Below are 27,797 nucleotides of genomic sequence, written 5' to 3'. Positions count from 1 at the left end.
ATCAGATGGGAGAGACACATGATGGCAGACTACTGCTGGAGCCTTTAATGTGATCGTCCTGATCATCAGCATAAAAGGAAATCATACAAATAGAGTTTTTCAATGACTTCTTTGTGATTAGTTCTGTAAGTATACTGAATATATAATATACTGACAATAAGTATTTCAAAAATTGAATTTTGTATACGTAGGCATATCTAATTTATATGTTTTCATGTTTTCTATGAGCTTATAATTGAGGTCATTATTTAAAAAACCAATCTACCAAAACCAATACCATATGTGGAATCTGTGCATCAAACATAACCTAAAATGACTTTAATCTGTTTGGCAAGAAAATTTTTGTTGACCAGTGTAATTGACATGGCACCTAAACCTCGTGGAAACGACCACTGACATTTCTCTTCCATGTAGAACTTCCCACCGTGTCATCCTGGGTGAATTTGATCGTTCCTCCAGTGCCGAGCCCATCCAGACCAAGACTATTTCCAGAGTAAGTTCTTACTGCTGAAGGGGAAACTCTTCATGTTAATCAGTATTGCATATTTGAATGTGATCAGTGTAATCAATGTGTTTTCCAAGCTTGGTTCCCATGATTGTAATGATATATGTGTGTATGGTGGAGGCCAAATTCCCCATCTCAGAGGTAGGGTGTACTTCTTTATAGGTAATTCTACACAGATCAGGACTTGTATTATCTACAGACATGGGATGGAGGTCAGAAGATTTTACAAGACCCCTCCACCATATAGAACATCACTAAAGTTGGAGATGTAGGAAAGCCTAAAATTTGCACATTACTCTTTTCAGGTCTTCAGACACCCCAGCTACAATTCCCAGACCACCTCTAATGATATCACCCTGATCAAGCTGTCCAGTCCCGCCACCTATAACAACCGCGTGTCCCCCGTTTGTCTTGCTGCTGGCGCTGACGTCTTCAATGGAGGAGAAAGATGCGTCACCACTGGATGGGGATACACCAATGCTGCCAGTAAGAGATTTCTATGTTCTCCACAAACACAATTAACATACCTCATAGATCTTGTTCTTCTACTCGTGGTATCACTCGGTGAATTTCCAGAGATGCAACTGTAAGTCTCCTTTTTCCTCAGATATATTTTGGAGTAAATTTTAACCTTGATTTAAATATTCCTTGATATTTTGAGCAGAGAGATTGCCCAAGGCAGCTTTATAAAGCTAAAAACAATTAGTAATTTCCATTAAAAATGAGGGAAACTATCCATCCAGTATGAAGCATCACAATGACCTGGTCATACTTTGGTCTTCTAAAATTGGTTGTACATACAGATTTTCAGAGTTTTCAAAGGATAGATGGGGCTCTGCCAGTCTGGCTTTAGGTTGTCACACTGAACTGTTGTGATAATAATGTTGTCATGTTAATCCTTCTTCTTATTTCTTGCAGTCCAAGTCACCCCAGCGAAGCTCCAGCAAGTGGCTCTTCCTCTCCTGACCAACACCGAGTGTCAGAGATACTGGGGATCCAAAATTCAGAGCAGTATGATCTGTGCGGGTGCCTCCGGGGCCTCCTCCTGCATGGTACGATAGACCAAGAATTTTATTAATGACCAATATTATCTCTAACATCAATCTGGGGAAACCGAAGAATAGCTTGTGGATCCAAATATCCTTGGACCTTGGGACAATTTATTTAGAGCTGTAGCCCCATCATCAAACATATTATATATATAAATAGCATTAGAAAATTAATCAAGAATGAAGTAAATAATTAGTATTTAAGGATTTTCAGAAACCTTCTTGTGTTTTCCTTCATGAATTAATGGCAACATATTATTGCTGAAACTAACTGGACTCATTCAAGGTTCACTTGTGTGTCTTTGCTTTGTTCCAGAGTTCAAGTCTTCCTGCATTATCCTAGCACCTATGACTGTAGGTCATAAGGCTGCCTTATATATGTCATAAAATTGCATACTGGACCATTGACTAGTTACCTGTTGTTTTTTGATCTGGAAGCGAACTATAAAGTGGCCAAGGCGGCCCACTACCAGATTCATGGCCAGATTAGTTCTAATGTAAATTGGTAATTGGTGTTTTCCTTGGATTTGTCTGATAATAAATAGTTAGAAAAGGGATTTTCAGCTCCATGGAACCTTCGTTACCTATTAAAGTGGAACTAAACCCAGCAAACTCACCTGTCCACATTCTCTGCCATCTTTCTTCTGTTCTTCAGCAGTAACCATACGGCATCCTGGAAGAAAAGGAAAGCCAGGAATGCTGGGTTTACTTGGCAAATAAGGTGACAAGTTATTACATCGCCTCTCCCTTTCTGCAATAAAGACACGTCTGATCATACAAACGTAAAAGGGGAACTTTAGTTCATTATACTAAGAGAGCTGAAAGCACTTTTAAATTGCCCCTTAAAAGCTTTTAGGAACCTCCTAAGAGATATCAGAGCAGATTTAGGGAGATGCTATACTATTAGGAGACATTGGGCTGATTTGTGAAAGCTCTCCAAGGCTGGAGAGGATACGCTTTCATCAGTGAAGCTGGGTGATCCAGCAAATGTGGAATGGATCTGGTCTAGGATTAAAAACGCTTGCTAATAAATTACTTTTTAGAAATCCATTCCAGATTTACTGGATCATCCAGCTTTACTGATGAAAGTGTATCTTCTACAGACTTGGAAAGCTTTAATAAATCAGACCCATTGTCTTTCCAAACGGCCCCTCCTGGTATTGGCAATGCTCAATTCTGCATTTGTGGCAACTGGCACTAATATCCCCAATGTTGGGTGGTGTTGGAATGCACTAATGGGAAAAAATTTAAACCAATGGGAACATTTTTGTGTCAGTGCTTAAGGCTAATAATTGTCTGTTACTGCCATGATCTATCCTGTTGGGGGGGGGGGGGGTTGCATTCTCTCTCATCGGGATATTGCTGCCTGCTGGGGTAACAGCAAGGAAGTCCTCAAATGGTCACAGTGAAAGTGCCTTCTTGGACCATTAGATCAGACATATTACTCAACACCAATTAGAGTTGTCCTTTAATGAACAATTCCAGCCCGCCCTGGTGATTTCTGGAGGGTTAGACCAACCGACATTTTCATATGTATATCCGTCTGCACACCTGAGGAGGTCCTACTCTCCCTGCTTCATTTGGTATTTATTTTATGTTATGAAGAACGCAATGAGAAGATTGTGATTATCCAAAGCTGAGTGGTAACTCCCAAAACATTGGACTGGATAGCAGCTACATTAGAAATAACAGTAAGAATTTCTTGGGAGACCCAAAATATCCATGACTCCCATTGGGGTCCACCATGTTCCATTTGAAGCACAACTTTCACTAACCTTATAATAGAATATTTTTCATCAATGTAGACTAGAAAATGAAACACTTAGTCCTCTGCACCTGCCGAATTAAGTAATCTCAGGTAGGGAAAGAAGAAGAGTAGAAGTGATGTCCAGCTCCAAGTCGATATTTCATTGGTTCCATAGTTACTTTCAACAATTCAGGGTAATATTGTCTACATCAATCAATACAAATTATTAGGCCTACATACAAATATATATCAATACAAATATATTATTTATAACCTAGAGAATCCCTTTAACTTCTATTTGTACTTCTTTTCAGGGTGACTCTGGTGGACCCCTTGTGTGTCAGAGGAACGGGGTCTGGACCCTGGCCGGTATTGTGTCCTGGGGCAGCTCTTCCTGCAACACATCTTCTCCCGGAGTCTACGCCCGTGTCACCGTTCTCAGATCCTGGGTGGACCAGACCGTTGCCGCCAACTAAATACAGTTTAATCTATTCGAATATTTTTAATAATTTCTAATAATCTAATACTAAAATATCTTAGTGGATTGTATGTAAGCTAATCATATCTTCATAAGGTGAATAAGAACAAATAATAAACAAGTTGGATAAATGAGATGTATAACATTTTGGATGGCATGTGATGCATTTTATTCTGCGTTGTCATCTTGTATGTGTTGGTAAATGAAAGCTGTAGAGAGATACAAATATGAGGAGTTGGGATGAGGGTTTGAACCCCATCAGTTTATTACAATTGTTAAATTGAGGCCATTTTTGGGGCTAATTGGCAAGATACCATAAAAAAAGCACAAAGCTGGGCATATACCAATGCAAAACAATATTACAACATCTCTGTACGGTGAGGGAGGGAGTTCTCATCCCCAATACACATATTCTTTGAACACCATAAAGCTGTGGTGGTGGATACGGTTAGGACCAACCAAACAATATTGAGGACCATGAGGACCATAAAAAATATGATGGTTTATTGTGAGGGGGGCTTATTCTTGAACAAATAAAGACCATACTCACACACCATGTCAAATGTAGTTTATTAAATACAATACAGAAAACATTTCCAATGTTTCCAGAAATAAATCCATATCAATAATTACAACCTGCTGATATTGACATCTTCCACCCCAAGCCACCAATGACATATACTGGTCATACAGAAATCTGGGTAACGGTATTGATCATTTTTTGTCACCTGATATAAAGTCACCTGGGATTTTGAGGTTTTGGTGCATAATTGTATGTAATATAACAGAAATCCAAAAAAATCCTAAAATCATTATTCCAAAATGGCAAAAGGCTCCAGAAAAAGTGAATGAAAGGTCCACGAGGATGTTCTTATTTCTTATGCGTTTCGCTAAAAAGAATTCCTTTTGTGTAAAGGTTTGCATTTACATATATGGAGTAATTGTATGCTTTAGGTAAAGTAATATTAGTGATAAACAGTTCTTAGTTTGTGTACATAATAAATAGTAAAAAAAAAAATAAATAACCAAAGGTATTGTTTGACTTCCATATTCGATTTGATGTGTGGGAGTTAGCTTGACAAATGGAAGGCAACAAGCCGGACTGGATGCCACGTCCGGATTTTATCGAAAAAAAACAACAACAAAGATTGTCCCAACAGGATGGCTTAACTTCAGCCGGTTAAAGATCCAAGACAAACACTTATCTCCAGCTGTCCTGGGTGCTATAACAGTCCATTGTCTGTAGAGTCTTGTCTCTCTTTCTCAGGAACACGGTGTAGAGGAATGTTCTCAAGCCCTCTCCATTAGAATCTTTCTGCTCCCTGGCAGCCATTCCCTTTTTACTCCATCTGAGAGCTGCACCTGGACTCTTCTCTAGCAATGGGGAAATCCCGGGATGGCCTGCTGGAACAGCCACACTCCAATCCCTGGAAATTATAGCACTGAGACCAGCAACCTGCACGGCACAACCTGCATGGCACATATCTGCCCTCTAGTACCTTTCCTGCTGGTTGCCTACAGAGGGGATTGGTGTATGGGAATATCCCAGGTGGGAAGTGGATTTTTCCTAATAATGAGCTTGGATAGATTGGCAGATATGAGGCACATTAATAAACATTAATAAATGTATTTTCCTGGAGGATCATCATTATTGTCATGTGTGCATGAGCAGAATGAACATTTATAGTCCTTAAACACTGTTGGGAGAGAACTTTCTATGCCCCCTCACCTGAAAGAGAAGAGTTTTAGAAACATTCTTTTGTAAATTTCAGGGAAAGTATTATGAGTAGTTAAGCAGAACCCAGCAAACTTCCTTTGAAGCAGTGAAGAAGGCGCTGACTAGTGCCCCGATTCTGGCCTATGCGCGGCTCGACATCCCATTCCTGCTGTACACTGACGGAAGTCTACACGGTCTGGGGGCCGTGTTATCCCAAGTCCAGGATGGACGTGAGAGAGTCATTGCCTATGGCAGCCGTCCTCTGAGGGAATCCGAGCGCAATGTCCCTGATCCTGGGAAAGACATTGACCGATTGGGAGAGAGTACAAAATGGCTGCCCCGACTTGTGGAAAATTAAAGAATGGGTTCGGACCAAGATGTGGCCACAGCCAGGAGAGAGAGCCCGTCTGACCCCAGAGGGTGAAAAGTTGTTGAGGCAGTGGGATAAGCTGACCGTTACCCAGGGCCTCCTGTGCCGAAACTTATACTTACAGTCAGAACTACAGTACAGACAACAGATTGTCATCCCTATGTCATTGGGACCGGAGGTCGCCAGAGAAGCCCATGAAAAGGGGGCCCATTTCGGAAGTGATAAAACGTTCAAGTGGCTCCAACGGCTGGTGTACTGCCCAGATCTGGCAGACATGGTGGCTAAGGCATGCCTTAAGTGTCGATCTTGTGGATTAAATAGGAGTACTGAACAGCGGGCGCCTGTCCAGGCCATCCGGACCTCAGCACCCTTAGAACTTCTTATGATTGATTATGTGCAGATTGGATACTCCACCTCAGGACACTCGTACTGTCTGGTTATGACAGATCATTTCACAAAGTATGCGGTGGCTGTACCCACCAGAGACCAGACAGCAGAGTCTGCCGCTGAAGCGGTCTATAAACACTTTATACAGGTGTTTGGGTGTCCACGGAGGATACATTCGGACCAGGGAGCATGTTTTCAGGGTCCTCTTATGAAAGAATTGTACCAGCTGTATGGGATCGAACGCTCCCGCACCACCCCATATCACCCCCAAGGAAACGGGGCGTGTGAACGCTTCAACCGCACCTTGCTTCAAATGCTGCGGACTCTTGAAGATAGCCAAAAGGCTCGGTGGCCCGAGTATCTACCTGAACTCATGTGGGCCTCTAACAACAGGATACACAGTACCACTGGATACTCCCCACATATGCTCATGTTTGGGAGAGTCGGACGGGAGATTGAAGACCACCACATGCCCGACCCAATGGAGCCACCACCGAGAAGTACCACCGCATGGGTGCAGGAGCACCGTCACCGGCTGAGAGCGATACACAAGGTTGTGGGGGATCGCCTGGGGCAAGTGGTACACCCCAATCCATATTACCTCCACTCATTTCCTTTAATATATTCATCTCTCATCACCATTATATCTTTAAAATTACTGGAAGACTAATGTTATCAGCACAAGTAATTAGTGGTTAGGGATGAGCCAGAATGCCTCTGGCATTCTCGCGAAAATTTGCCCGAAGTTCCAATGGGTTCGCAAAATTTCAGCAAAGTTTTGTCGGAAATCCATATATAATCACTATATAATCACTATCACTCATAAATACAGCCGTAGAAAATCCTTCTGTCAGTGAGCGATCCCTGGGCACTTCAGGTCAGAATGAGGGCAAGCTGTAGCGCTCGGGATCTCTCACTAAGAGGAGAGTACTACGATATTCCTCCTCTCAGAGTCCCGGGTCATGCGGTTTGCATTTTTGAATAAACACGGCTGTGGGAAAAATCAGAGGTTTTTTCCACGCTTCATTCATTCATGAGACTCATAGGAAACTCTATTCAGGAATACATAGTACAGGACAGCAACAGTGCAGCTGTTCCGCTCCCTTGATTGCTCTTGCTGCCCTTTAGTACGTGTTCCTGCATAGCCTTTCTCTATTCAGGAACACAGGACTCCTGTGTTCTTGGATAGAGAAACTATACAAGAACACATACAACTCGTAAAGGGCTGCAAGAGCTGACAGCTCCACTCCCCTCATTGGTCTTGCAGGTCCCAAAAATTCAGTCTCGATGGCCGAATTTACAAAGGCCCAATTCGCTTCAAGACCCAATTTAAAAAATTTGATCGCTCATCCCTATTAGTGGTCAGCATTCCCACCAGCCAATAGGAACAATCACTGCTACTTACCTTGAGATTACCATTACATTACTTATGTCACACACCCAGCAGTTCCTTCTTTATTACAGGTTTGGATCACACCATTGTAAATGAGCACACAGAGAATGTCAGTTATAATATATATTTTATATATAAAGGTGGCATTACAAGGTGGGAATATGTCAAAGAGCTGAATTCACCCCCCAGGGAAAGGAATAAATATATGCCCAGACAAAGAGAGAGTACCTTGGATACCCCGTCATGTTTTTTCCCCTCCATAAGATGTAGCCCTTGTCCCCATGTATATATAAATAACTATTTTGCTTTGTGTTCACCCTAACTACATACGCTTCTGTTACTCAGATTTCCCTCCGCTGTTGTTACATATGATCACTAGATGGTGCTGCATTACCTAGATTCTGCTCTCCTTCTTTATAGGGTGTTGTGTTTAGTTTTAGGACAGGAGGGTACTTAAACTACAGGCTACCAGGGCTGTTATGTATTTAGTGCAGCCAGGCCCCTGTTACTATACATGCTGCTCTACAAAGACACGGCTGCTTAGGGCAGAACAGCTCATGGCCATGTTATTGTAGGAAGGCAGATTTAGTATGAAGACAGCCAAGCAATTAGAAAGTCCCTTTGGTGAACCTACCAGTCATATGTTGTTTGGGTGTTCTGATTCAATATTAAAATCCCAGCACAATAAAGGCATGTGATTTTATATAAAATGGTGATTTAAACTATAATTTTAATGTTATAGATGAAATAAATTAATCAGATTAAACAACAGCAAATGATTGCTTGTTATGTTTTACAACTATATATATTTTTTTTTTTTTATAAATGTGATGTGATGACATGCGTTACTCCTGAACATCATCATTAACAGATAGAAATCAGCATCAGTAAATCAGTATATCAGCAACAGCCACACAGCATGGCAGTTTCCATGGTTCCCAGCATAGCCACACAGCATGGCAGTTTTCAGACTCCCCAATTATTATGGGATGTAATAATTTGGTATGTATTAATATGGGATGTATTATCATGGGGTGCATTATAATGGGATGTGTTATTATGGGGTGATTAATTATGAGGTGTGCTTTTATGTTATGTATTAATATAGGATGTTTTTTTTGAGATGTGTTATTATAAAAAAGTGTTATTATAGGATGTATTATTATGGGGTATATTATTATGAGGTGAGTTATTATGGGATGTGTTATTAAGAGATGTGTCATTATAGGATGCACTATTATGGGGTGTATTATTATCGGATGCAATATTATGGGATGTGTTAATATGGGTATGTTATTATGTATTATATTAATATGCAATGTATTATTGTGGGGTGTTATATTATGAGGTGAATTTTTATGGGGTGTAATTTTACAAGATGTGTTACTGTGGGATAAAATATTATTGGGGGGATATTATGGGGTATATTTTTATGAGGTGTGTTATTATGGGATGTATTATTACAGGATATGGTAATATGGGGTGTAATATTATGGGATGTATTATTATAGGGTTGTGTTATTATGGGGTGTAATAATTTGGAATGTATTTTTATAGGATGTATTATTATGGGGTGTTTTAATATAGTATGTGTAAATATTGGGTGTAATATTATGAAATGTAATGTTATGGGATGTATTATTATGGGGTGGATTTTATAGGATGTGTTTATATGAGGGGTAATAATATGGGATGTTTTATTATGAGATGTGTTATTATATGATGAGTTATTATGAGATGTGTTATTATGGGATGTGTTATAATGGGATGTAATATGGAATGTATTATTATGGAATGTGTTATGATGGGATGTATTAATATGTGGTGTAACATCATGGGGTGAATTTTTATGGGGTCTATTATCATGGGATTTGTTATTATGGGATGTATAATTAAGGGGTGTATTGTTATAGGATGTGTTAATATGGGACGTATTATTATGGGATGTGTTAATATTGGATGTATTTTTATGGGATGTGTTATTATGGGATGTATTATTATGGGATGTGTTATTATGGGACGTATTATTATAGGACATATTATTATGGGTGTAATATTATGAGGTGTATTAGTATAGGGTGTATTTTTATGGGATGTGTTATTATAAGATGTAATACTATGGAGTGTAATAAAGTGGAACACAGGTAAATGTTACAAGTTAGCCCTCATCTGGTTGTTTTGTTAAACACATTAAATTTATTTTGCCACAGTTTATATGTTAATACATTTCATTACAGACATTAAGTGAGCATCATCTACCTTTCTACTCTGTGAGTATTAAGCATCATTGTATACTGCATTTTACTCAGTTGTACATTTATCCTCTATTCCTACAACCTGATATTTTTATGCCTAATTTAGGTTCAATAACTACTAATAATTACCCGGTTTGAAATACCACCTGGCATTAAACTACTCTCTCCTACAACTACAGCTGCAGTTTGAAATGAGAACATATATAAAACACCACTATGAAGTCTTAATCATTTATTAAATAAAGGGCTAATTTCTTGTATACTCTTTATATTTCTTTTTTCTGATTAGAACGTCCAACCATTATTTGGTTTTATCTTTGTTGTATTTTTATTCCTGAGCATTACCTGGCATCAGGCGATTGTTCGATCCGGTCAAAAGTTTCAGCAATCTTACTAAGTAAGCTCTTTATATAGACATTTATACATATTGTTGTGTATTGTTTATTTCCATTGCAACATAATGATTACATTATATATCATTGTAACTCTTAAGGTCTCCCAATCCCCAAAAAGCCCTGCAGGGCGAAACGTGTCGGAAAGGGAAACAAGTTTTTGCTGTAACCATACACTGCTTGATTATGCTGTTTTACTCTAGAATTCTAGAACAGTGAACTTGTATTAGCCCAGATCTAGCACAGGAGGACTCTGGTTAGTTTTAGGATAAATAATTAAATAAAAGTTCAGTTTTAAAGAAAAAAGTTTTGCCCTACAAAAGCCTGTCTTTTCCTTATTTTTCTCTCAACTGGCTTTGCAGACATTTCAGACTGGGCAATCTGAGAAAATGCTCTTCAAACAACTGGCTTGTTTTCCTTGGTTGAATCTACTATTCTGCTTTGTGTATCCACTTTGCTGTCCAAGTAGGAAGTTCACCATTTTTATATCAACACATATGGATGGAATTGATGCATAGCAGTTGCCATTATGCAGTAAACAGATTTCATACTTGGAGTGGAACTGTCCTTGAAAAGCGGCCAGTCTTCTGCTCAGTATTCTGGTCCTCCCATATGGGCTAGTAGTCCAGGGATGTTACAACACGAAGTCTCCATCTTTACTGAAATATGGTCGGAGTGTTACTTCTCTTGTTCTATTTTAACAGTTTTTGACAGTTTTCTTTTTTTTTTATTATTAACATTTTTTATTCTTTTTTAAAACTACAGGTACATATTACCATCTGGACAATAATTTTTATATTTCCTTCCTGAATCTTTGCACATATTGATGTTTTGAGGGCCAAGCTCAGAATCGTTTTCTTCTGAGTCTCCGAAAATGAGCCAGTAAATTAATTTTCCCGCTTCACTAAATAATCCAGGAAACTCTGGGCCAGTGAAGCTGATTAAAAGTCTATACAACATCGATAGAGTATGAGGTGGTCTGCTCTCTCCTCTAAACATAGCTTCCAATGGGGTGGGAGCTTTCTCAGTATGTAAGGGCCGTGGCAATGACCTCACAAAGTGGCATAATTGTATATACTGCCACTGATGCATCTGTCTATATTTATCCAAAGGAACAAGCTGTGACAGTGGACAAACAGAATCTTCTGAAATAACCTGATGTAACTACAACCCCGTATCTAGGGACTGTCCCAAAAAACAATTTTGATGCCCTGGAGTGAAATAATGATGACCAGTAATTGGAAGTAGGGGCGAGTTATATAACCACCCCTGTAGTCTATGTAAAGCATCCCAACATCTCAATGTAGTTAAAGTAAGAGGCGAAGTATCCAATCCTAAAGATCTATATAGTTTGGGAACCCAAACAACCTTACTTAAGTTAGTCGAACATAACTCCATCTCTAACGTAACCCAAAGTACATCATACTTCCAATTAAGGACTCTATTCAGAACTGAAGCAATATAATACTGTTTAAAATCTGAAAGTCCCGGGCCTCCTTCAATTTTAGAATGAAAAAGTGTTTTCGAAGGGATCCTAGCTCTCCAATGATGCCAATTAAATGTAGATGCTAATCTATTTAGGCATTTACAGAATGACCCTCCGCATCTGAATTGGCAACATTTGAAAGTAGAATAATACCCTAGGTAAGATATTCATTTTTACCATGTTAACCCTCCCTATCCAGGAGAGCTCCAAGTGTTTCCAGCGATGAATATCTTCCTTGGTGGAATTTAACAATAGACCTCCAACGAAGATGTAATCTTAATATTTAAATATGTTAATGATGTTTGAAACCATGTAAATGGAAAATTACCTTTTAACTTCTGCTCCATTGATCTTAATATATTTGCATTAAGGATCATTGATTTAGTTAAATTAATCTTAAAATTAGTTAAGTATTCAAATTTAGAGAATTCTGCCAATAAGTTAGGAAGAGAAATGTCAGGTTTCTGAATATCGTCAGCATATGCAACTATTTTATGTTCTGTTTTACCAATCCTAGCGCCCTGTATAATATTATTTAGATGCACTATATTCACAAAAGGTTCCAGGGATATAACAAAAAGTAGTGGTGACAATGGGCAACCCTATCTGGTCCCATTATAGAAATTAAACAGAGCCGACAGTGTTCCATTTACACAAACACATGCAATGGGACATGTATACAGAGCCATAATCCATTTATGCATTTTAGGCCCAAGACCCATATGTTTCAAAGTTAAAGATAGATACAGCCAGTCCATCCCGATCAAATGCTTTTTCTGCATCTGTAGAAAAATAAAGGGTGGGCTGGCTTCATCTACGCACATAGTGCAATTTAGACAGAACCCTTGTAGAGTTGTCCCCAGCTTCTATCCCTGGAACAAACCCTGACTGATCTTGATGAACCTACAGGGATATAAGTGCCTGAATTCTCTTAGATAGTACTTTTGCAAACAATTTCACATTAAGCAAGGAAATAGGACGATAGCTACCACAGACTGTGGGGTCCTTCCCAGGTTTAGGCAGGACTTTAATATGAGCCCTCAACGTATCTTCACACATAGCACCATTCTGCGGTAATTCATTAACATATCTACATAGATAGGGGAGAAGTACAGTGAGGGAAAGAAGTATTTGATCCCCTGCTGATTTTGTACGTTTGCCCTTGGACAAAAAAATGACCAGTCTATAATTGTAATGGAAGGTTTTTTGTAGATGTTAGAGATGGAATAGCAACAAAAGAACCATCAAAAACCCAGTGCTTGAAAGTCAGAGCTTGATGTGCATTGTAATGAGTGAAATAAGTATTTGATCCCCTATCTACCACGTCTGGAGACTGGCTAGGCCAGGTGCTCACCCAATATTAGATGGTACATGGCCCCGTCCATTGTCTCTTCCATGCGACAAATGTGTCCTGTCCCCTTAGCAGAAAAACACCCCCAAAGCATAATCTGTCCAGCTCCATGTTTGACGGTGGGGATGGTGTTCTTGGGGTCATGGGCCGCATTCCTTCTCCTCCAAACAAGGTGAGTTGAGTTGATGCCAAAAAGCTCAATTTTGGTCTCATCTGACCACAACACTCACCCAGGTCTCCTCTGGATCATTCAGATGTTCATTGGCAAACTGCAAACAAGCCTGTACATGTGCTGTCTTGAGCAGGGGGACCTTGCGGGCTCTGCAAAATTTCAGGCCATCACAGCGCAGTGTGTTACCAGTTGGTTTCTTGGTAACTATGGTCCCAGCTGCCCTGAGATCATTGACAAGTTCCCACCGTGTAGTTCTGGGCTGCATCGTCACCAATCTCATGATCATTGCAACTCTACGAGGGGAGACCTTGCATGGAGCCCCAGACCCAGGGAGATTGTCAGGTATTTTGTATTTCTATTTCCATTTGCAAATTATCACGCCAACTGTTGTCACCTTCTCACCAAGCTGGTTGGTGATAGTCTTGTAGCCCGGTCCAGCCTTGTGTAGGTCTACAATCTTATCCCTGACATCCCTAGACAGCTCTTTGGTCTTGGCCATGTTGGCTAGTTTGGAATCTGATTGATTGCTTCTGTGTACAGGTGTCTTTTATACAGGTACTGTAACAAGCTTGGATTAGAAGCACTCCCTTACAGAAGGTGCTCCTAATCTCAGCTCCTTACCTGCATACAGGGGAGACACCTGGGAGCCTGAAATCTTGCTGGGTGATAGAGGGTCAAATACTTATTTAACTCATTACAATGCACATCAAGCTCTGATATTTCAGCACTGAGTTTTTGAGGGTTCTTTTGTTGTTATTCTGTCGCTCACAGCTACAATAAACCTTCCATTACAATTATAGACCGCTCATTTCTTTGTCAGAGGGCAAACATACAAAATCAGCAGGGGATCAAATACTTATTTCCCTCACTGTATATCCCTATATTGTTTATAATATTTCAGCGAAAAGCCATCAGGTCCTGGCGTCTTACCAGCAGGAGATGAACTGATAGCTGCCCTCAGTTCATTCTCACTAATGTCACTTTCTAATTCAATCAATTTTTCAGAGCTCATTTTAGTTATCTTTGCGTTTTTAAGATACATTACAATCTTATCCTTCCTAATGGCCAATGTTTTTAAAGACTCCCATTTCCGCATCCGATAAAGATCCCGATAGTACTCCTTAAACACTGAGGCCATCCCCCTCGGTTGATGGACCAATTCCCCATTTTTATTTTTGATCATAGATATGTAGGAAATTACTTTCTCCTTCCTCAGTGCGTTTCCCAAGTATCTGCCTGACGTATTCCCCCATTCATAAAATCTCTTAGCAACTTTAGAGAAATCAAATTTAGCTTTTACATCTAGTATTTGCTTCAACTGTGATCGTAACCTGTGTCAACTGTATAGCCTGTGTCTTCCAGTGCGACTGTTTATGTACTGCTTCCAACTTCACAATCTGATCCAACAATTCCTTTACTCTGTGATTATTCTCTTATTTTTCTCACGCGCCCCATGTGCTATGAGTTTACCCCTAATAGTGGCTTTCTGCTTCCCATATATAGGCTAGGGCAGTTTGATCTAGAACATTTTCTCTAAAAAAATTACTCAACTCATTGGAAATATCTGTATCAATGTCATTTTCTCTCAGTAAAGCTTCATTAGGACACCACCTATACACTGGAGTTGCTGGAGACCCCAAACACTTCGAGACTTTTACTGCTGCATGATTGGAAATGGTACCTGGACAAATTTCTGCATTAATACATTTATCTAGATGGTAATGATCCACAAAAATCATATCAATACGTGAGTATGTATCATGTACAGGGGGAAAAAAAAATAAAATTATTTACAGTCCATGTAATACCCTCCAGATATGTTTCAGTTGCATTTTAAGTACCAATTGTTTTAGTTTCTGAACTTGTTTAAATGACAGACTCGATTTACCCGATGAGGTGTCAGAAAAGGGTTCTAACACCTTGTTAAACTCTCCTGCTAATATCAGTAACCCCTCCTGGAACTTCCTCAAACTACAGAGAGTCTTCAATAAGAATTGTATTTGATGCCTATTAGGTCAATAGGTATTAGCAAGTATACAAGTTTGCTCAAAGAGCTTCCCCTTTAAGAACAGAAACCTACCATTAGGATCAGTTACTGAGTCAACCAATTCAAATTGAATGCCTCTGCGTAAACCTATAGCAACTCCCCTTGATCTTCCAGAAAATGGTCAGGGAAAATTGTTATACATGCACCATCAAAGTCATAGCTAGAAAATGCCTTTACCTTCTCTTGGATTGTGGCTTCAGAAAAATAGTGAAGCCTACAGATGATATCGCAATGGGAGTCAGGTGGAGCAGCTGTTCCTTTAGAAACCCTACATATTCTGTCAAAGCGAAGTGGAGCTGTAGTTGGAAATCCCAGAATCTGGTTAAATAGGCCCCTTATCATGGATTCTAATCTATCAGGCCCAATAGTTTCAGGGAGGCCCCTGACTCTCAGGTTGTTCCTCCTTCCCCTGTTTTCCACATCTTCTAATTGATAAGATAAGCTGCGATACATTTTTGCTGATTTTTGATGTATTTCTTGCAGCTCTCTTATAGCTTTTTCATGCATATCCAGTCTGTTTTCTGCCTTTTCCACCCTGATCAAAGTATGTGTTAAATCAGTACCAAAGATTCAACTTCCCCCTCTAAAATAGCTCTTCAAATCAGAAAACATGGAGGATAAATCCTCCTTAGAGGGGAGAGAATGTACATAGTCCTCCAGGGAGCTGGGGGGTAATTGCACAGACTCCATCACTCTCTGCTCCCCTGGTAAAGACATTCGCCCCTCTCCTGCTTCGTACTGCGAACTTTCATGCGAACTCCCATTGCTGCAGAGGCACACTCTATTCGGCTTACCGAAAGGCTCACCAAAGGCTCTCCTTCTGACGCCAAGAAGGATCTAATTGAACCCACAAGGGTTTTCTTGGGCTCCGGCCTGCCTTGCCTCCGGACCATATTCGCCGCTTTGTGGGAGAAAAATCAGGCTGGGCTGTGTGTAGTGCTGGCGTGGAGGGCGCGTGGAGCTCCTGTTTACTCACAGCTTCCCGGCGCCATATCCAAGCCACACACCCTAGACGTACTGGCAGTTCTTTTCCTTTAGCCTGGATGATAAAAGATGTTTGTTGTGACAGACTTAGGTCACGTATTAAATCATTGGAGAGAACTGCTGGTTTGATGAAACATATCCACTTCATATTCACTGCTAACTCCTGGATTACACTCCCTGTATATCCTCCATGTCGGATACAGGAATATCAGGGACTGAACACTGCTATGGGAACATCAGCACCATGCGGCACAGGTCGTCTTACTGATTCCATATCACCGTACTCCCACTTGTATTTCTTGTAACGATTCTTTTACATTCCCGACACACAAATAACAATCATTATGATGATTTCTGGGCTCTCCCCATACCATAGGTACAACAAATTTCAAACTTTTCAGTTCCCTATTTTTCCAGACGTAGACATTCTACACAAGTTCTGCATACCATATGGGGAGCCCAATACTTATCCTGGGGCCCCAGTTTAATACCAAAATATACAAGATATGCTTGTTTCACAAATTCTGTAATGTTTCTGTAATATTCCCCACAAATGTAGCAAAATACATTCGGGTCATTTAAACAACTTCTTCTTGAAGAACTCATATTTCTGTAAAAAAAAGAAAATGTATGAATAAAAAGAAGGCAAATGAAAGTTTCGTGAAAATAATTTACATTTAGTATATATATATTCTGATTCCTGTATCACAAGAACCAGAGCCAATTCAATGAAACCGATGTCATTTCTGGATTCAGCAGACCTGAAATACACTAAATATATTGAAAAATCATTGGCAAGAGAAAATGTTTTTTTTGTTGAGCTGTGTTATTCTAGGATGTGTTATTATAGGGTGTAATATTATGAAATGTATTATTATGGGATGTAATATTATGGGATGTAATAATGTGGGATGTATTTTTATTTTATGTGTTATTATGAGAAATATTATTATGGAATGTGTTATTATGGGGTGTAATATTATTCGGAGGGGGGGAAGATACATATTGAAATAGATTACTGTAATAGAATTAATGCCGTGCTTGCAGATGGGGGTCGATAGTGTTAAGACAGCAAATTTTTGCCATTTTTACTTACATATACAAATTAGACCTCGTCGTCAACATTGGAATACTCCTCCATCACGACACTTAATGATCATGACAGTTAATGATCTATATCAACCACAAGATGGCAGCAGCAAGCTGACTTCCTGTTTCTTCAGGCCTACAGGGCTGCGAAGTCAGATTGTAACGGTTTTACCTCCAATGTTGGCTCAGGTTGGAGGATGTGAAGGGGGAGAAGGGAGAAGGAAGGCTTTGTATAGAAAGTAATGAAGGGGAGGGGGTGAGAGGGATGGGGGATGTGAGATGTTACTGTAAGAATGGTAGTTGAAGTTCCAATCCAGCTGGAGGACCTGGAAGTGATGATACCAGAGAACAGGAAGTGGGCGTGGCTTTGTGAGCATATAATGGGGTGTTATATCCTTATTGTGGTGCGCACTTGTATGTATGTAGGGGGATATAAGGGAGGCAGGTGATGGGGTGCACAGGTATTATTGCAGGGTGATATGGAGGTACAAGAAGAGGAGGCAAGGGATCGGGGTGCACTGGTATTATTGCAGGGTGATATGGGGGTAAAAGAAGAGGAGGAGACAGGTGATAAGGTTCACCACTATGCAAGGTAATGTGATGTATTGACATTTTGCAGGGTGATATGGGGGTACAGGAGACAAGATCATTGCAGGGAATGGGCATGAATCTGATTTTGTGATATGGGTACCTGGACAAATTTCTGCATTAATACATTTATCTAGATGGTAATGATCCACAAAAATCATATCAATACGTGAGTATGTATCATGTACAGGGGAAAAAAAAGTAAAATCCTTTACAGTCCATGTAATACCCTCCAGATATCTATCAGTTGCATTTTAAGTAACAATTTCTTTAGGTTCTGAACTTGTTTAAATGACAGACTCGATTTACCTGATGAGGTGTCATATACTAATATAAGTATATAATTATAATATCAGTAACCCCTCCTGGAACTTCCTCAAACTACAGAGAGTCTTCAATAGGAATCGTATTTGATGCCTATTAGGTCAATAGGTATTAGCAAGTGTACAAGTTTGCTCAAAGAGCTTCCCCTTTAAGAACAGAAACCTACCATTAGGATCAGTTACTGAGTCAACCAATCTAAAGGTAATGCCTCTGCGGAAACCTATAGCAACTCCCCTTGATCTTCCAGAAAGTGAGAATCCATACAACCACTGTGGATAGTTTCTTGAAAACAGTCTAACCTTTGAATAAAAGGGGAGATGTGTTTCTTGTAAAAAAAATAATATCCCCCCCCCCGGACAGACTGGAGCTCTTTCAAAATCTAGTAGCTGAATGCAGACCCTTCACATTATATGAAATCAACTCTGTCTGAGCCAAAGACATTAAACAAAAAAGAAGAAAACAGAAAAAGTAGGTCTTACAAACCTCTCAGTGCATTTAACTTCAAGAAAATAGCATTCCTCATGATAGACATTTCCCCACCCTTTAGATTGTAAGCTCTTTGGGGCAGGGTCCTCGCCTCCTCCAGTGTCACTGTCTGTTTTTGTCTGTCATTTGCAACCCCTATATAATGTACAGCGCTGTGCGATATGTTGGTGCTATATAAATCCTGTTTATTAATAATAAAAATAATAATAATAATAATAGACATATGCACAAAACATTTACCACAACAATTTTCCTTGCCCAGACAAAAACCAATATTGAATTCATGTTGCTCCATTATCTTTAACTCCTCATTTACCGAGTAAAAGCCCCAATTGGCCCCTGGCAATTCATCTAGGGAGAGCACGATTAAATATTTTACCATTTAGTAGCACCTGTATTATCTAGCTATAGTAGCCGATACACAGCCAGCTCCAAGACCCTTCATCTATCCAGGGTAGATTTTGTAAGGTCAGGGAAAATTGTTATAGATACACCATCAAAGTCATAGCTAGAAAATGCTTTTACCTTCTCTTGGATTGTGGCTTCCTCAGAAAAATAGTGAAGCCTACAGATGATATCTCAACGGGAGTCAGGTGGAGCAGCTGTTCCTTTAGAAACCCTACATATTCTGTCATAGCGAAGTGGAGCTGTAGTTGGAAATCCCAGAATCTGGTTAAATTGGCCTCTTATAGTGGATTTAATCTATCAGGCCCAATTGTTTCAGGGGACCTGGAAGTGACGATACCAGAGAACAGGAAGTGGGCGTGGCTTCGCAAGTGTATAATGGGGTTTATATCCTTATTGTAGCGTGCACTTGTAGTTATGTAGGGGGATATAAGGGAGGCAGGTGATGGGGTGCACTGGTATTATTGCAGGGTGATATGGGGGTACAAGAATAGGAGGCAGGTGATAAGGTTCACCACTATGCAAGGCAATGTGATGTATTGACATTTTGCAGGGTGATATGGGGGTACAGGAGACAAGATCATTGCAGGGAATGGGCATGAATCTGATTTTTACAGCGTTGTACTATTTCTGGTTCTGTACAGCATTGGATGGAATGATTAGAAAAACCTGTTTGGCATTCACTATGCACAAGCCACTTGGTATAAATACAACTCATCAATTGATAATCCCTGGTAATAGGAGTTCTTATAGATCATTGTACACACTACATTCTAGCATGGATAGAGTGCGGTGCGTTAAACTCTGCTAATTACTTTCATCCTTCCACTAACTCCATTCTAGTGTTCTCTGCTCACCAACTACATTGTTTAAAGTGAATCTCATTTCATTTTACTATGCTTCCCTCCAACAACTCCAATCTACCTTTCTGTACAGAGAACCCAAAAATGCAGGAGGCAAAAGGCTGTCCTTTCCCCCTTTCAGTCTGCTCCATACAGAATGATAGAATGGAGGGGTACATGGAGGGATTTAGCTGAAATACACATCAGTTTTATATACAGATAGTCCCTAGGTGAAAAAAGAATTGCAATAAGGTCACTAATGGGTTAAACAATTGATCCTACATTCATACTAATCTTAGTAAAAATAAAAAAGTATTCTTTAAAATTATTAAAAAAACTTAAAATTCTTCCTCTGTCTTGATTCTATCCTTGTCTGCACGGATTTGGCTAAATCATATTATCTGCAATGATATCGTCCTCTATCCCATTCCATTCTAGTATTCTCCCTATAGAGCTGGATAGATTACGCCCTCTAGAGGTCGAACCTCTTCTAAACAACTCCACTCAAGATGCTACCTAGCTGACAGCTTCTAAAACAAAGCCAAACTAATTCAGCCAAGGGAAGTGATGTATGAATCACATGACAGGAAATAAATCCTGCTAGACAGGCATCTTTGATAATGGAGCTTTGCCCTTACTAGGTAATGAAAATTGCTTTTACATTTCTGTTGTGACCAGTTCCAATTGGGTAGAAGGACCGTCCCTCTAGACAATGGGAAATCTGCCCCATGGCATAAAATGTATTGCAGTAAATAAGTAATGAACTACATGTAGCATATCCTCCCTCGGGAGGGTCTGGATATTTCCGGTGCTCATTACTGTGCCACTTACTCTGGTCTGACCCAATATACCAGAGGTCTGCAAAATTTTTCACCCCAATGGGGTGGGCAGGAGCACACAAGGCCGGACTTTCTCTGAGTCCCTAATGGCTCTGCCCCCACTAAGAACGCTCCCTGAAGGGAAATCCCTCTCCTCCGTATGCATTGTGGAGGAGAGGGAATGTTCCCTATCTACCTCGGCGGCAGAAGTGTTAATGCCGGCCTAGAGAAGGGAACCACAGCAAGAACGGCATGTGACTCCAGCAGCTCCGGCCTAATCCCAGCCAGCAACCTGTGGCTCTGGAGCAGCGCATTGCTGGCCGGCATTAGGCCAGATCGACCGGGGGGCATTAGGCCAGAACAAACTACCAGCTAGGCCATATCTAGCCTAAAGGCTGGAGTTTGCCGACCTCTGCAATACACTAATGGACTAGTTTAAACAAAAAGAGATTTATTTTTGTTACCACTGTAATAAAGTGAGTTTAAGAGGTGAATAACATACAATATACGATAAATAAATTACAGTTGGGGAGAAATAAAAAAAAACAAACAAAAAAAACAGATATAATCACGGAACAGTGCAAAATATCAAACATTTACCACCACCCATCAGTAAGGGAGCTCTTCCTTATCCTTGGGCAATATAACTAAAGGAAAGTTGACCAACACAGTTCCCTTAAAATCCCCCCTCTGGCCAGTGATTACTAATAATCCGTACCAATTACGTTGGGGCCCTTACTCCTTTAGGTGGGAATCAGAAACTTGGATGGAGCGCTCATGTGTCAAACAGTTCTCCTCCTTGGGAAGAGCAAGGGGGAAGATAAATCCGGTTCTGACATGAACATACAGCGATTCCTCTCAATACAAACAGGGACTTCCTATCAATGCAATGACTCAATGTAAGGAAAAGGGCAAAAGAGTAAAAAGAATCAAAGCCAGCAGCAGGAAACAGCTAACAGGACGGAGTTCCCAAGGCAGGAATAGGTTAGATGTGGCCTCCGGTTCCTATGAGTAAAGGGGGATTGCTGAATGCAGAGGACTGCTATCAAATAACATATGAGAAAAAGTTCTTCATACAACAGGCAGTATTAATCTGAAGGGCCACAGCCGCCTGTTCCACTTTGAAGGGTTGTTCAGTCTCACAGCACTAGTCTCCTTGCTTCTGCCACCTGAATCAATGGCTTCCCTTCTTCTGCTCTCCTAATCAATGTGCCCAGGCAGGGCTGGTCCTCCACTGGAGAGTCTCTCCCCTCTTCCCTTCCTCACATAATGAACTGTGGCCCCCTCCAAAAACCTTCCCCAAGCTCCCTCCATGCAATATGTTCCTCCTCTCTTTTGTTCCCTCCCCATGCTGCCATCTAGTGGTGGTTTAGGCACAGTGTCATTCATACAATATAATAACATTGCTAAGAGCATTAAACTTAAAGTCTTTAATCCCTCCCCATGCTGCCATCTAGTGGTGGTTTAGGCACAGTGTCATTCATACAATATAATAACATTGCTAAGAGCATTAAACTTAAAGTCTTTAAAGAACATAAACACTTCCGCTTCCTTACAGGGGCCACATACGCAATGCTGTCTATCTGAAACATCCCCCTATTATGTGTAAATATTACTCAATCTATATAGATTTGCTTTAATAAATATCGATAATAAAAGATAATAAAATACAACAAATACTGATCTGCTCTCTGGAATCATAGCTTTCAATGCTAAACATTCTTGGTGATAAGTGGAGGAAACAAAATCAGAATCCCAATGCTGTCCAATTATAGCTGTAAAATGTAGATAAATGTTAATGAAATCAGAACATATGAATCTATAATTCAATATACAATCTGGGTATATATTAGTCTGAAATGACAAGCACTGGATCCCATCACAGAGCCATGGAAAGTGACACCGAGTTCCATAACCCAACTGATGCTGGTAGCAAATAACAAGCAGCCAAGCAAACAAAACCCCCTAATCTATACTAAATAACCTTTATGCCATTGGTTAGCTCCTGCATATTATCTTAAAATAAAATATCTCCTTGCATAATATCTTAGCTACATACAGAGTTGAATACCTGTAAACTCATCCAATATAGTCATGACTAAAACTCACCATACAAATGACAAAGTACATTCAGCTTTAGATATAACTACATAGGTGGACCTGACCAATCTTTATGCAGTGTGGCTGGCCTTTGCATTCGGTGATTTTGGATCTAGAGGAGATTGTGCGGGGTAACTGTAACATGTATGTCAGTGCTTAGGTCAGTTTAGGATGTGAAGGTGTCAACTGCAAAGTAAACTTCTCCCAGGTGTAACCACTATGTGCCGGAGATTTCTTTAGGGCAATCACACTGGTTGCATTTGTCCTGCGATTACAGCACCGCAACCTCATGGGACATTATAAAAATCATTCAATTGACTTTAATGGGGAATTCATTGTAAACCAGTTGCAAATCATTCTATTGAAGCCAGTGGAAGTGGTTGTATGGTAAACCCACTGAGACATGCTGCTTGCAAGGTACCACTTGGCAATGTCTGCAAATCTACGTGTACACACAAGACATTTTAACAACTCCCACTGCTTCTGGTATGCATTCATGATCCTTTGTGATTGATTTTCCTCTCCTCAGAACTAGGCTTATACTTTTGTAGAATCAGACAGGTCACTATTGCACAAAGGGATCTTTCTGCAATATATTCTGCAATAATATGCATCTAACCTGTCAGATAGCCTTGGGTTTCTGGCAAAAACCAGACCTTCACCCCTTCACCAGAATCTCTCTCCCATGGCCTGGTATTTGTGCGGGGTTATAAGGGGCTTACTTAGAATCTGAAATCCACGTAATGCTGGCTATGTCAGTTTGCATCAATAAAAAATAAAACATTTATTATTTGTATGGAAGCAGCCATCTTGTGTATGGCAAATTACCATGCCATCCACTCCTGACCTTCTCCGTCCACATCCCTCCCCCATTGCTCATCCCCCGCCCACGCTGGGCTCTCCAGCCAGTCATTCACCAATAACCCGTGTGTTGCCTTCCATAAGCCCACCCTGCTTCAAACATCTCTATTCTAGCATCTACCATCCCCCATCCCTCTCACCTCCTCTTCCTAATTACTTTCTTTACAATGGTTTCTCGCTCCCCTCTTCCCCTAACTTTCTCTAACCAGAGACGACACTAGAAGTGAAACTATTGCAATCTAACTTGGAGGCCAATGAAGAAAAGCTGACTGCAGACATAAGTTTTTGGACTCCATGTATCAGAATAAAAAGAGGATAAACTACTTTGGACTATCAGCTACTCACTAATATCCACAAAACTTCTTAATTCTGAATTCTAAGACCAGAATAAAAACATTTCCTCTATCTTTAAATTAAAGTACTAATTGTTGGATTCCTCCCCCAATCTTCCTGACTATAGTCACACCCTTAGACTATCCAATATTGTCTGAAACATATCATACCTCCCGGCTCTCTTACATATCTCCAATTGGATTACACTATTCATTTCATCTTATGGATTGATCGGTTCACCACACAATATTTGATCTGCTAAAACTTAATTGGTCACTCAAAATCCCCTGAGGAAGCCATATTGGCGAAACGGGATGGGGCGGGGGCCCAATTTTGGTGAAATGTCTAATGTGATTATAGCCAAAGAAAGAATTACACATTGCTTATACTTTATTGATATTTACATGGTGTACATAAAATAGTAGAGTTCTGTTAGGTAATCAAACACTATGTCTGTATAAGTAAATGTTTCTACGTTTGTTGCCAAAAAAGCCTCTTCTTGGAATCTTCTTCTTTTCTTTCTCTTAGATTATGATATTTAGGCTTGGCAACCACTTTACCATTATTTAAAAGTTCCCTAGGGGTATTTTCTTGTGTACGATGAGGGGTCCAATCTTTACGTAAATATAAATGGCAATGTACTATCTTGGTGCAGAGCTTCCATCCGTGTTGTTTAACATTATCTACCCCTATCTGCCAGCACAACATGGAATCTATTACAGTAACCTATTTCAATATGTATACCCCCCCCCCCCACCCCCCCGCCAAAAAAAGCATCCCATAATAATTCACCCCATAATAATACATCCCATAAAAATACATCCCATATATTCACAACACATAATAATACATCCTATAATAACACATCCCATAATATTACATCCTATAATAACACATCTACCCTTAGTCAGAAGGTTTGGGCCGGGTACTGGGCTAGCTGGAAGCGGTGGATGGCAGCGTGACTGAACTTTCCTAGGTGGAAGAGAACCTTACATCTCCAGGCATTGGGTGAGACCAATGAATGTTCAATATAATGGGGTCTGATTCAGGGTTCAAGGAATGGGTTGTGTACAGACTGGTAGTCACAATATAGAGTGATCTGGGGGCTGCTGCAGGGCCGGGAAGGCAGTACAGGTATACTAACATGTTTACATAGAACAGCAACTGGGTTCAGGGGAACCACAGGGTTCCTTCAGAGGTTGCCAGAGGTTCCTTGCACACACCCCCCTCTAGCAGTATTCTCAAGTGTGGATTTTACTTGCAAAAAATGGTAATCCCGAGTCACACTCAAACATAAAAAAACACTTACCTTGTTCCTTTGGCCAAAGGAGTGAAAGCGTGGGTTCCCTGGCCCAAACCAAGTTTGAATTGGGTTATATTCACCTGCACTCAGGTGCAAGAGGAGGATGATCAGCCAGTGTGTTGCAGGCTGTAGTGTGATCAGTCAGAGGCTGGAGTGTGAAGAGAAGGCCAGAGGGTTCCAGGCTGAAAAGTGACGATAATTTGATTTCATTTAATGTAAGCTGTAAACAGGAAGCAAAAACGGGAAAGATAAAAACATTTAACTTTAAGAGAGTCATTTTCCATTATTAAGGGCGGCTCTCTGTGACTTGGACTGGGAGACAATATTGTCCTCAAAAAACACAGATCAGAAATGGGAATGTTTCAAGTCTGTTCTACAAAAGCAAACTGAAAAATATATTCCAATGGGTAATAAGTTCAACAGGCTAAAATTAAACCCTATGTGGCTCACAGATGATTTTAAAAAAGCCATAAGGAACAAGAAAAGGGCATTCCAAAAATATAAAAATTAAGGATCACCTATCATTTGAAAACTACAAACAATATACCAAACGATGTAAAAAGGAGATAAAATGTGCAAAACCTCAAAATGAAAGACATTGCAAAGGAAAGTAAGTCAAACCCCAACATTCTTTTAAATATATTAATAGCAAAAAGATCAGATCTGAGCATGTAGGCCCCTTAAAGGATGTCGCTGGGTTGGTAACTGGGGATAAAGACAAGGCAGATCTACTAAACACTTTTTTTGCTCTTAGTATATAAAGGAAAATGGCAGAGCTCAAGTTCAAGTTAATAATAGAAATGTCACTGTAAGGGACTTACCCATCCTGCGAGCCCGCGGTGTCCCTGGGGATCCCAGCCACAGAGGGAGACTCCGCTGTAGCAGGCAGCATGGCCGAGGCTGCTGCTCTACTCTCAGCGTGTCTCTCTCTACAGGCGGAAAATGACCACACGCAATGATGATATCAGTAGTTGATGCTCTGATAGTGCTTATACTCTTTTCATTGATGATCACATTATTGGTCAGATAGATGACAAATTCTATACAGATCCCATGTCTGGTCATTTCTTTTCTCAGCTCCCGCAGTTCTGTCTCGCCAGCGCCATCACTTGATGTGATGATTCCAACCCAATTCCATTCAAAAATGGTCAGGATCTTTGCAACCATCTTATACCAAACCCAACTACTCGGGATGGTGCGGTAAAAGATTGGAAACTTCTTTCTGTCACTTAAGAGAGGGTCAGTAACTCCATGGCTGATCTGAAGAAAAGCAATATGGGAGACTTGAGCAATATTTTACATGTAGGTGATATTTGTATATTTGTATCCATTCAATGGTGCATGCCTGTAGGAATGTCCTTTCCTAGAGTTGGTGGAAACTCTGGGGACTACCTCCTGGAAAGAGACTGAAAAGGGCTCAGGTTTAAAAATCGAAATGTGTTATCTTTATATTTTCTTCCCCTGTACCCCATGGTAGCTTTGGTGCTGGTAGATCTGGGCTTCGAGCTATGAGCTCTGTGAATCAGTGTGATGACTGCTCTCCCTTAATGTTTTACCCCCGTCCAAATACAATTACCACTTAAAGAAAAGATCATATTATAGAAAACATCGATAATGTTACATTTGCCTATCCAGCACTCACTTTATCTCTTCCCCTAAAAGACAACAGAAGGTCTTCCTTTGCCTCCTGTTTTGTAGGCTCATACCTGTATATGTAAACCTGCAGTGACCATCTAAAGTGTGCCTGCCACTAACTCATCTTTTCACCAGATTTGAATTTTCACTGTTGTGCTTCTCACTGTCTCCTTGCTGGAGAGGAAGCTGTACCTGACAACCTGCAGTGCAAAGATCTGTGTATTTCTGCTTTATTTATTCAGTGGATTTGTCCTTCCTGAACCTCTCCTGCATTTTTGGATTATTATCTTACCAGTCAGTAGTCATAAGGGAGGACACTTGTATATATATCTCAATTTCTGCTTGCAGTTTTTATTAAAGGTCTTCCCCAGCTTACATACATAATATCCATAACATGTCACCCAAGCCATCATTACATTACTGTGACAGTTTCAGAAAAGATAACCTACCTGCGGATACCTGCAGTAAACATTTAACAGTTCAGCCACGGCAAGTGTTGGTAGGAAAGTGGAATCCCCCACAAAACCAGCGACTTCATTCTTTTGGATACAAGAGTAGTTTAGAATTCCCCTTTTATATCCAGTCAGTATCTTTATAACAGAATCTATTGCTATGGTATGATACCCACACGTGTCAAACAAGTGATAGCCCAGAGTAATGTTGGGGAGGAGATTGGGGTC

General features: G+C 40.3%; 1 protein-coding gene and 1 long non-coding RNA gene across 2 annotated transcripts in view; both read left to right on the top strand.

The window, feature by feature from the left end:
- Positions 1-3,924, top strand: part of LOC140327369 (chymotrypsinogen A-like) — an 8,386-nt gene extending 4,462 nt beyond the window's left edge. The window contains exons 4-7 of the mRNA XM_072406757.1: positions 415-493; positions 811-991; positions 1,424-1,557; positions 3,616-3,924. Of these exons, the coding sequence (XP_072262858.1) occupies positions 415-493; positions 811-991; positions 1,424-1,557; positions 3,616-3,777 (556 nt within the window). The 3' untranslated portion in view covers positions 3,778-3,924. The remainder of the gene's footprint in view (positions 1-414; positions 494-810; positions 992-1,423; positions 1,558-3,615) is intronic.
- Positions 3,925-8,535: 4,611 nt separating this feature from the next.
- On the top strand, positions 8,536-10,161 carry LOC140327368 (uncharacterized). Its single transcript, XR_011920039.1, has 3 exons — positions 8,536-8,648; positions 9,884-9,916; positions 10,008-10,161. It is a non-coding gene; the product is annotated as an uncharacterized lncRNA (long non-coding RNA).
- Positions 10,162-27,797: the final 17,636 nt, after the last annotated feature.

The sequence above is a fragment of the Pyxicephalus adspersus genome, chromosome 3 (genome assembly GCF_032062135.1).
Source record: "Pyxicephalus adspersus chromosome 3, UCB_Pads_2.0, whole genome shotgun sequence".
Lineage (NCBI taxonomy): Eukaryota > Metazoa > Chordata > Amphibia > Anura > Pyxicephalidae > Pyxicephalus > Pyxicephalus adspersus.
This window is presented reverse-complemented; position numbering and strand designations above follow the sequence as displayed.